This window comes from Canis lupus, chromosome 15, assembly GCF_011100685.1.
Source record: "Canis lupus familiaris isolate Mischka breed German Shepherd chromosome 15, alternate assembly UU_Cfam_GSD_1.0, whole genome shotgun sequence".
NCBI classification, from domain to species: domain Eukaryota; kingdom Metazoa; phylum Chordata; class Mammalia; order Carnivora; family Canidae; genus Canis; species Canis lupus.
The window spans coordinates 12,565,616-12,577,735 of NC_049236.1; the positions used below are offsets into that span (position 1 = coordinate 12,565,616).

A 12,120-nucleotide genomic window follows, 5' to 3' on the forward strand; every position below is an offset into this window, starting at 1 on the left:
TTTCTGATGCAAAATCAGCTGTTAATCCTATTGAGGATTTTTGGTACCTGTTGAATCACTTCTCTTTGTTGCATTAAAAATTCTCTCTTCATCTTTGTCTTTTATGTGGTTTGGAATTCTCTGAGCTTGTTGGATGTATAGATTACTTTTCTTTAAATTATGGAAGTTTTTGTCCATTATTTTTTCAGATATTCTTTCTGGACATTTCTCCTCTCATTCTGGGGTTCCTGTCATTTCTATGTTGTGCTTAATAGTATTCCACAGATCTCTGAGATTCTGTTCATTGTTCTTTTTTCTTTTTTTTTTTAAGATTTTATTTATCTATTCATGAGAAACAGAGAGGCAGAGATACAGGCAGAGGGAGAAGCAGGCTCTCTATGGGGAGCACGATATATGGGACTTGATCTTGGGACACCGGGATCACACCTGAGCCGAAGGCAAATACTCAACCACTGAGCCACCCTGATGTCCCTGTTCATTTTTCTTTATTTTTTCTTTCTGTTCCTTAGGCTGAATAATATTTTCAGGTTCACGTAGTCTTTCTTCTGCTAGCTTCTTTAGTGATTTTTTTTCATTTCTGTCATGTGCTTTTCAACTCTAGAATTTCTACTTTGTTCTTTAAAAAAATAATTTCTATTTATTTTTGATATTCCTTCTTTGATGAAACATTATTGCCATGTTGCCATACTTTACTTGAGATTTTTATTTATTTTTTATTTTTGTTTTTTGCTTTAGATTTTTAGACAAAGTTTCCTTTAGTTCTTTTTACATATTTATAATAGGTGATTTAAAGTCTCTGTTTAGGAGACTGGGCTTCCTCAGAGACAGTTTCTGTTGACTGCCTTTTCCCCTGTGTATGGGTGATACTCTTGTTTCTTTGCATGTAATATTTTTTTTTGTTGAAAATTGAACATTTTAAATAGTATAATATGGAACTCTGTAAATCAGACTCCCCCTCTTTCTCAGGGTTTGTTGTTTGCTATTGCTTTCTGTTTGTTTAGTTACTTTCCTGAGTTAATGTCTGTATTCTTTGTCACGGTTGGCCACCAAAGTCTGCTTGGTTAGCTTCATGGCTTGCTAATGACTAGATTTATATATCCTTAAATGTCTTGAACCAATAAGTCTCCCTGTCTTTGCTGAGGATCTTTGTATGATTGTTGAGGCATATTTTCTGTGCTCTGCAGGTAGTTTACAACTCTGTTTTAGCCTTCACTTCCAACTGTTTCAAAGCCTCGGGGTCAGCCAGAGAGATTAGGGTTTCATCAGGTCATTTCTGGGCACATGCACAACCTTGAACATGTGCATGATCTTCTAAACTGCTAAAATTATGTTATATAGCTTCTCAAGACAGCACCTCCCCCCCATACACTCATATACATGCATTTCCAGCTTTGCATTTTGATCAGGTTATGGTTTGCCTCAATTGTGATCACTGCCTCGGGCATCTGTTGTGTTAAACAATTGCTACTGATTGTTTTTGACAATTGCCTTCGGGAGAAAGGCTGTTTCTATGAGTGAACTCCAATTCAGATCAAATAAAGAGAATCCCTGTGAATGAGGGTTTCCAGGGAACTGTCAGACAGATCAAATAATGACAGTTCCACGGGGATGAGGCTTTTTGGGGAGCGTTAAACCTGTTCTGAACACTCCAGTGTCTGTGTGCTGGTTTTCATGGCTAGTATAATTCTAAGGATTTTGTATTTCAAGGCTAAAGAAGACCTGAGTAGAGGAGATTGGGAGTAGAATATGTTAGCATACCACAGTATCACTGTTTTAACTGCAAGTCAGCTATTTTTTTTCAAATAAATGCTCTTCAGTTTGTTGGAAATCTCTGGTTGTTTTCTATAGCTGTAAAAAGTTGATTTCACCAGTTGTTGGTAATGTTCTCTTTGCTTTTATAGAGGGGCTGATTTTTGGAGGTATTTGATCCACCATTCTGAAAGTACTTTGCCATGTGCATCTTTATCTTTAAAGTGATTTTTTTTTGCATACAGCATATTGTTCTTGCTTTTTTTTAATCCAATCTGACAATCTCTCTTCCATTTAATTAGAATGCTTAGATTATTTGCATTCATGTAATTATCCATATGGTTGTTTAAGTCAACTGCTTTGCTTTTTATTTTCTGTTTGTTCAATCTGATTTTCTTTACCCACCCTCCCTTTCCTACTTTCTTTTTGGAAAGCTACTGGGTGTTCTTATAAGCATGGCAGAATTTGTAGAAATGTGGGTGAGAAAAACTCATGCTTTCTTGCGTATATATGTATGTGTGTGTGTGTGTGTGTGTGTGTGTGTATTTCAAAGATTTTATTTATTTATTCATGAGAGACACAGAGAGAGAGAGGCAGAGACATAGGCAGAGGGAGAAGCAGGCTCCCTGCTGGGAGCCTGATGTGGGACTTGATCCCAGGATCCCAGGATCACAACCTGAGCCAAAGGCAGATGCTCAACCACTGAGCCACCCAGTTGCCCTTTTGCATATATTGCACATTGGAAAGAGAGTCAGTAGTTTCCAGTTGAGTACTCTCAATTAGAGTAGCTGCACAACTCAGTAGAAATAGAATATGAGTAACAAGTTTGAACCAAGGATATAATTGTAAATTTTTTACCAGCTACATTAAAAAAGTGAAAATAAATAAATAAATTAGTTTTAATAATAATTTTACTTAAGTCAATATATTCAAAGTGTTAGTTATTAATGAGATATTTTATGCTGATTTTGTAATGAGTCTTCAAAATCTTTTGAACAAGTTCTCAAAATCTTCAAAATCTTGTATTTTACACTCATTGTCCATCTCAAATTTGGACTAGCCACAAGTGTAAGCATAAGTGGCTAGCACCTACCACATTGGGTAATATGGAGTTAGAGGGATTCTAACAGATTTGATTTTAATGAGGCAGAGTAGGAAATGAAGGTGATGGACAGCATGAGATTTGCTGAAGACCTTGATTTTAATAGATTTTAATAATCAGTGGGGAATATATTAGGACAGAGTGGAAAATTGATTCGGGGGAGAGGAAGTAAAAATATCTGGCACAGAAAATAATCTTAACTGCTATGTACAAAGAGACATGAAGTCTTAGTCATTTATTCAGTGCAATAATTTGTGTTGATATGACAAATTATAATGATTTTCAGTCTAACAATAACTATAGCTAATATTGGTGGAATGTTCTGTTAGGCACTTTTCTAAGCACTTTTGAATGTATTGTATTGATTCATTTACTGTGTCGCTTTAAGTAAGTAGATCACCTATATTTCTTGGGGCTCTATTGTTGTCATATATAAAAAATATGAAGCTGTACTTGATAATCTCTAAGCTTCTTTTTAACACTGAAAGTCTGTGGCTTTGGATACACTGATGAGAATAAAATTTCTGTCCTTAGGGAATTACAACTGCAAGAGGTGAGATGTACCCACTTTATTAAAATGCATGGAGACAATAATTAGGCCTTAAGAGAACTACAAAATGTTATGAGAATTTAAAACGTTTTTACTTGAATATAGTAAATTCATAATAAATGTTTGAGTTAGATTGAATGAATAATGATATCTGATGAGTCAAGATAGGTTTTTTTTGTAGGAGATGTAGCTGATTGATGTAAGCCTTGAGAGGTGATAATTATAAATGAGGAGGAGATGAAATGGAATGGTAAGGAGTAGTCATCCTAATAATGGAAGAATGTAATGTGTGTGATCAGAGGACAATACAAATATACTTTGATTGTATTATTGGGGAGGTGTTGAGTGCTACTACAATATGAGTATATTAGAATGAAATCTTAGCCTTTAAAATCCATGTAAGGGTGTGGTTGATTACTGACAATGAAATGTGGGCAGGGCCTGAGGAGACTGTGCCATGTAGTTTTTAGAAATGCCATATTTTGTGTCTATACTTTCTGTCAATCATGTGGCTAAGTAAGTACAATTTCATATTTTAAAAATATTTCACTGGGCTAGAAACTTATAGTTCACTAGCTTTGGAAGTTTGTCATATTGCTTTTGATGAGAGTGTGCATGGGCTGCTGTTTAGGGTGGTACTTTCTATCACTATTTTTTTGTGTCTTTTAGGATAGTGCTTTGTTTCTGCTGAGTCTTAATCCTTTGTGATTAAATGATGCTGAATAAGTTTATGTCAGCATTCAGCGTAAAGTGGGTGCCTAAGGCAGACTTTAAAACTGTTAGTGTCTGTCCCAAGAGCCAGTACACAGAGCTTCAAATGTGGCACAAATAACCAAATGGAGAATCATAGATTTCTCAGAGGGATGGAAGTTATAAAGGCATTTCATTTAACTCTGTAAACACTTGAGTCTCTCTCTCTCCTTTTTTTATTTGTGCGTATTTTTATTAGCTTAGCAGACTAGTGTTTTAATGTAATGCCTTGTAAATTATTTTAGTAAGACAGTTCAGGGAATTCATAAAGCAGTCACATCTCTCTATCTAATTTCGTTCAGGTAACTTGTCCAGGAGTGGTGCTGAAAGACAAGGAGGACATCTATCTTAGCATCTGTGTGTTTGGCCAATACAAAAAGACACAATGTGTCCCAGCCAATTTTCCACTGGTCTTCAATGCCAGAATGGTGTTTGAAAAGGTGAGTTCACGTATCAGATCAAATATTAACAAATAATCAGAATACTTCCAATTTTTAATAAAAGCCCAGAACACAAATTATTGTTGCTGACTGTATACTTTGATTTCATTCAGAAGGAGATTTGTAACTTAAACTCAGAAGCTTGAAAATAAATATGCATTCTATTATGCAGCGAATCAGTTGCCTCTTTTTCATGATGGATCAGACTATTTCCAAATTTTGCTAGTGGGCTTTATGTAAGATAGAGCATCTTGAGTATTAAATAATTTTTATAAAAAAAAAGATATTAATAGGTAAAAATAGGTTTTATATTTTTATTTATGGCTATCTCGTGTACTTTCTTGAGTTTCTTTTCTATTTTTCCCCTAAAACTACTGCTTTTAGTTTATTACCAGTCATATTCTTCACTTTTTTGTTTCATTCTTTCCTTCTCTACTTCCCTCCTTCCTTCCCTAACCTCCTATTCCTCCCTCCTTTCCTTTCCTTTCCTTTCCTTTCCTTTCCTTTCCTTTCCTTTCCTTTCCTTTCCTTTCCTTTCCTTTCCTTTCCTTTCCTTTCCTTTCCCTTCCCTTCCCTTCCCTTCCCTTCCCTTCCCTTCCCTTCCCTTCCCTTCCCTTCCCTTCCCTTCCCTTCCCTTCCCTTCCCTTCCCTTCCCTTCCCTTCCCTTCCCTTCCCTTCCCTTCCCTTCCCTTCCCTTCCCTTCCCTTCCCTTCCTTTCCCTTCCCTTCCCTTCCCTTCCCTTCCCTTCCCTTCCCTTCCCTTCCCTTCCCTTCCCTTCCCTTCCCTTCCCTTCCCTTCCCTTCCCTTCCTTTCCTTTCCTTTCCTCTCCCTCCCTCCCTTTCCTTCCTTCCTTCCTTCCTTCCTTCCTTCCTTCCTTCCTTCCTTCCTTCCTTCCTTCCTTCCTTCCTTCCTTCCTTCCTTCCTTCCTTCCTTCCCCATTTTTTCTGCAAGTAATTACCCATGTCCTGCCCTGTACCATGCACTGTTTGAGGCACTGGGTAAACAAGACAAATAGCCTCCTTTCTTGGAGCTTTCACTGTAATGGGAGAAACAGACACTAATCAAGTAAACATGAGAATAATATAATTTTAGGTAGTGATAAATGTCATGAAAAGAATAAAGGGAGGACAGGGGATGGAGAGGGTCTGAGTGACTATTTTAAAGGGTGTTCAGAGATGGCAGTAACATTTAAGCTGAGCCTGAATTATGAGACAGTTACCAGTTATTCGAAGGTCTGGAGGAAAAGCATTCTTTTTTTTTTTTTTTTTAGAAATTTTTTTTAAGACTTTATTTATTCATGAATGAGAGACACAGACAGAGAGAGAGAGAGAGAGGCAGAGACACAGGCAGAGAGAGAAGCAGGCTCCATGCAGGGAGCCTGACATAGGACTCGATCCAGGGTCTCCAGGATCACAACCTGGGCCGAAGGCGGCGCTAAACTGCTGAGCCACCTGGGCTGCCCAGGAAAAGCATTCTAAGCCGAGGAATAGCAAATAGAAAGGCTTCTTGGTGGGAATAAGCTTGATGAGTTAGAGGCGCACCAAGAAGGCCAGTACGACCACGGAAACAAACAGCAGGAGGAACTGGAGATGAAGATGAAGCACTCGTGACGTTGGAGAGGGAGCCATAGTCAGCTGTAATGGGTGTTTAATTGTCAGACCCTCCATAGTGATCATGGGAAGCAGAGATGAAGTGACAGTCCTCAATAATGTCAGAAATTTCTTTGGGTGGGAAAGGAATATTATGGGAATGAGGGGAAAAACAAAGACTTTTTATGTGTCTGTTCCTTTCATTTCTTCTTTCCCACACTGCTTCCATCTACATTCTCCCACTATAGGTGTTCCCTGAAGCAGTAGACCCTGGAGATGTGGTTGCACAGCTTGAATGTAAGTTTTTAACTTTTCATTCCTGATTCTAGGACATTTTAGAATTATGCTTATTAATCTTGAGTTAGGTAAAATTTTAAAAAAGTTTGCTAAGAATTTTAAAGATCTCAATTGGAGACCTTTTAAACATTTTTAAAAACATTTTTCAGAATATACCTGGAAATAATGAAATATACATGTGCTGCAGAGAGGCTGGGAGTTTTTCCTTTTTCTGTGTTGGGTCTGTGGAAATCAAAAAGACTTATTTGAACCTTATATTGATTTAGATGATATGAATTGTTTTTGATGTAAAGATAGAGATTCATGTTAGGTGGGGCTTTGCCTTGCAAAGAAGCATATGTCTTTAACCTCAGTGTATTGAAAATTAATAGAGTAAATAATAGAAGATTTAAGGGATGATAGCTTAAAATATATATGATTTACATTTTGTATTGCATCTAATATGTTAATAAATTATTTGAAGTGACATTTTCAAGGCTGTGGATAATAAATTCCTCAAAGTACTAGAAATTAAGTATAAAGAGGTACAACTACTTTTGAGAGCAACAATGCAGAGGTATATACATATGTGGGAATAAGTTATTAAAGCTTCGAGTATGAAATGAAAAGCTCTCTTATTTATCCTTGTAATTAGAGAGGGATCTGAGATCACAGTTTGCTCTAACATTTAGAACTGTGGCTCAAAACACCAACAATATTGGGCATCATCAGTGCTACCTGCCCCCAGTACCCCACTGGGGCTCCATTATTGTAGGAACATGGGACCTGGCACCATGCTGGAATATGAGCATATGGGGAGAAATTGGGCCAGCTTACTATCTAATCTTCATGAATCTTACAGTTTAATGATTTTTCTCCAGAGAACTCTTTAATGGCCAGTGTCAATATCTTCTTTATTTATTTATTTTTTTATAGTTGTTCTAGCACTTGGTATCCTATCTTTCACTGTGGCAGATTAGCTAGGTGGCAATTTGGTGCCAGTGGGTAAATGCCTTTTTATTTTTATTTATTTATTTTTTTGTAAATGCCTTTTTAATATTCCTTCAACATCGTCAATATCTGGGAGATTGTGTTGTGTATTTTAGAAGGTATGAATTCTAATATCTAAATATCTAATATCTAGATATTGTTTATCTCATAGCTGAATGAGATAATTATTTCATCATTCTGAAATTCTTTTGTTAGAAACATAATTTTTTTTTCTGTGTATTTTTTAAAAAGATTTATTTATTTATTTGAGAGAGAGAGAGAGCAAGAGAGCATGCAAGTGGGGGAAGGGACAGAGGGAGAGAATATCCAAGCAGACTCCTGCTGACCGTAGAGCCCCACATGGGGCTCATTCTTACCAACCATGAGATTAGGACCTGACCTGAAACCAAGAGTTGAATGTTTAACCAACTAAACCACCCAGGTGTCCCTTTATTCTATTTGATTGGAAATTTGGGGGCTGTAAGAAGAGTACTTAGTAGTTATTATTTGGAAACTTTCTTGCCTTAATTGATTCTGATTCAATTTTTCTTTTAGGTCTCTTCTTTTTGGTACCTTTCTCAAACTCATCTTTTTCTACTCTGTCTTTATTTATTACTATTCCACTGGCTTTACTTCTCTGGTCTCTTTTTATGTATTTATTTTCTACTTTCTTCTTATATTCTACTCTCCAAATATTTGGCTCATGTGTTCCTATCTTCTGATGACTTCCACATCAGCCTTTATTTCTAATCTCTCTTGTGAGCTGCAGCCCCCTTTTTCTTTTACTTTTCTTTTTCTTTTAGTTTTGCAGTCTTTCCCTGTCCACTAACCTTATTAATATGAAAAATTAAAAACATACTAAGAGTGGAGAGGATGGGGCAATGAAGCCCAACATATATATTGTCTAGCTTCAACAATTTTCAACATATTATCAATCTTTTCTTTTTTTCTGGATTTTACTTATTTATTCATGAGACACACACACACACACACACACACACACACACACACACACACACACAGAGGCAGAGAGGCAGAGACACAGGCATAGAGGGAGAAGCAGGCTCCATGCAGGGAGCCTGATGTGGGACTCGATCCCAGGACTCCAGGATCACACCCTGGGCCAAAGGCAGGCGCTAAACCGTTGAGCCACCCAGGGATCACCCATATTATCAATCTTTAAGTAATTGTGGGACTCTTTAAAAGCAAATAATTTATATTATTTTACCACAAATACTCTGGCATGATCTCTGACTGATAAAGACTGAAATACACACACACACACACACACACACACACACACACAACCACTATGCTGATATCATACAATAAAATTAATTTTTTAAAAAATATTTATTTATTTGAGAGAGAGAGGGACACTTGGGTGGCTCAGCGGTTGAGCGTCTGCTTTCAGCTCAGGTCGTGATCCCGGAGTCTCAGGATCGAGTCCCACATCAGGCCCCCTATGTGGAGCCTGCTTTTCCCTCTGCCTATGTCTCTGCCTCTCTCTGTGTGTCTAATGAATAAATAAATAAAATCTTTAAAAGAGAGAGAGAGAGAGAGTACAAGTGAAAGGGGCAGAGTGAGAGAGAAAGAGAGAATCTCAAGTGGACTTCATGCTGAGCAGGGAGCCTAAAACAGGGCTCAATCTCAGAACCCTGAGTCCATGACCTGAATTGAAAACAAGAGTCGGATGTTTAACTGACAGCACCATCCAGGCACTCCCAAAATTAATAATTTCTTAATAACATCAAATATGTAATCATTATGAAGATTTCCCTAGTTGTCACCAAAATGTCTTTTTATGGTTGGTTTGCTAAAATCAGAATTCAATCAAGGTGTGGTTCACACTTTGTGTATTGCTGTTTAGCTCTTAAACTTCTTTTTTTCTGTAGTAGTTTCCCTTTCTTTTTTTAAGTTTTTGTTTTTAAGTAATCTCCACCCCAATATGAGGCTTGAACCTCCAACCTCAAGATCAAGAAGTCACATGCTGGGATCCCTGGATGGCGCAGTGGTTTAGCGCCTGCCTTTGGCCCAGGGCGCGATCTTGGAGACCCGGGATCGGATCCCACGCCGGGCTCCCAGTGCATGGAGCCTGCTTCTCTCTCTGCCTCTCTCTGTCTCTCTCTCTGTGTGTGACTATCATAAATAAATAAAAAAATTAAAAAAAAAAAAAGAAGTCACATGCTCCACTGACTGAGCCAGACAGGCACCCCCTTTAATGCTGTGAATTTGCTAGAAAACCCAAGTCCTTTAGAATATTCTACAGGGGCACCTGAGGGCTTAGTTGGTAAAGCATCTGCCTTCAGCCCAGGTCATGATCTCAGGGTCATGGGATCAAGCCTTGTCTTGGGTCCCCTGCTCTGCAGGAAATCTGCTTCTCCTACCCCTCTCCCGCTTTCTAATGTCTATCAAATAAATAAAATCTTCAAAAAAATATCCTACAACTTGGATTTGACTGATTGCTTCCTTAAAGGGTAGTTTAAAAAAAAATAGGTGGTTTAGCTTGTTTATTACTGTATTATATAAACTGTTAATTAGATCTAGAGATTTGATCGGATTCAGGTTTATTTATTTATTTATTTTTGGGCAAGAATCCTTCACAGTTGATGCTGTGTACTTGTAAAATATCAAATGGCGTACGAGTCTGATTGTGTTAAGTTTGGTAATATTAAGATTGATGATTTGGCTCCAGGTAGCACCAGCCTGATTCCTCCATTGCAAAGTTCCTCATCAGTCTTTCCACCGAGTAGCTTTAGCATCCTTTGAGATCCATTTTTTCATTAGGGATTATAAAGTGTGGATTTTCTAATATTGTCACTTTCTATATGTATTAGTAGAATTCCTCTATAAAAAATTTTCTTTATTAGCAATTTGGTTACCCCAAAACACAATTCTTGTAGGAAAGGCAGAGTCATTCTTCTCTTCTTCCCTTATATTAATAGCTTTAGTGAGGTATAATTTACATATCATAAAATTCACCATTATAACTATAGTTAAATGATTTCTAAAAAATATATACAGTTGTGAACCATCATCACTATTCAATTTATGATACTGCCATTATCTGAAAAGTTTCCTGCTGCTTATCTGTAGTCATTCCTTATGCCCACTTCCAGTCCCTAGTAACCACTGGTCTATTTTCTCTCTTTCCTTGCCTTTTCTAGAAATTTCATGTAGATAGATTAATATGTAGTCTTTTGTGTCTGGCTTCTTTCACCACTTTTGAGGTCTATCCATGTTATTCTACGTTTTACTGGTTCATTCCTCTTTATTGACAAATTGGTACTCTATCATATGAAACTTTTTTCCCTTTCCAAAATTCTAAAACATTACTGAGTGAAATTAAAGATCAGCTAAAAAAATGAAATGACACATCATGTTCATATGTCAGAGATTTGATAGTTCATAAAGGCAGTTCTCCTAGAATCTTCTCTGCATTTAGTATTATTTCTATTTTATGGGCGTTTGGATGGACATTTGGATTATTTCTAGTTTTTGGCTAATTGCTATGAATATATGGATATAAGCTGGATTGTATGCAATGTATGTGTTTAACTTTTTTTTAAGATTTTATTTGTTTGAGTGAGAGTGAGACAGTAAGAGAACATGAGTGGAGGGGAGTAGGCAAAGGGAGAAGGAGAAGCAGATTCTATGCTGAGCAGAGACTGACACAGGGCTCCATCCCAGGACCCTGGGATCATGACCTGAGTCGGAGGCAGATACTTAACTGATTGAGCCACCGAGACCCCTTGAAGAATCACTTTTTAATTTCAGTGATATTTCTCTGTTTTCATATTTTCAATTTTACTGATTTTTATTCTAATCTTTATTATTCTTTCTTCTACCTGCTTAGTGCATGCTTTGTTCTTCCTTTCCTAGTTTCTTGAATACAAGTTTAGATGATTGGTCTTAGATATATCTACTTTTATAAGCATTTAAAGCTAAAATTTCTTTCTACATACTGATTTTGCTGCATTTATTAAATTTTGATGTTATTTGTTTCCATTAATTTCAAGATATTGTCTAATTTTTATGTGTGTGTGGTTTCTTCTTTGCTCTTCGGTTTATTTTGAAATATGTTATTTCCAAATATTTTCACATTTCCTACATTTCTTTATGATATTGATTTCTAACTTAATTCTACTGTGGTAAGAGAACATACTTGATAGGATTTTAGTTCTTTTAAATTTACTGAGACATATTTCTATCCTTGATAATATTCCACTTGCCCTTGAATGTGCATTTTGCTGATGTTGGTTGAGATATTCTATATCTATCTATTTCTATTAGGTCAATTTGACTGATAATGTTTAAGTCTTCCATATTCTTGCTGATTTTATCTTTTGAGGGGTGAGGGAGGCCTGATTGTTTTATCAATTACAGAGAGAAGGGCATTTGAATGTCCAGCTATAATTATTGAATTTTCTGTTTCTCCTTTCATTTATTTCAGTTTTTGCTTCATATAATGTCCTGGTTATTGATTTCTTACCCCTCAGTTCCAAATTCAATCTTTTTGCCTGCTCTGTGGAAATTGATCTGGTTCCTTCAAATATTTTTTTTTTCCTCAGCTGGCACTGAAGCTTCATGTAGTAGAGGGCCCCGGAGTAAAGTTACAGAGGGAAATGGTTGTGCTTCCTTAGTAGGCTCTTGCATTGAGCCTGGCTTTTTCCA

General features: G+C 36.8%; 1 protein-coding gene across 2 annotated transcripts in view; it reads left to right on the plus strand.

Annotated features, from left to right (window-relative positions):
* Positions 1–12,120, plus strand: part of SPATA6 (spermatogenesis associated 6) — a 146,648-nt gene that overhangs the window by 16,156 nt on the left and 118,372 nt on the right. For both annotated transcript variants that reach the window (XM_038558105.1, XM_038558106.1), the window contains exons 2-3: positions 4,454–4,591; positions 6,429–6,477. In XM_038558105.1, the coding sequence (XP_038414033.1) occupies positions 4,454–4,591; positions 6,429–6,477 (187 nt within the window). The remainder of the gene's footprint in view (positions 1–4,453; positions 4,592–6,428; positions 6,478–12,120) is intronic.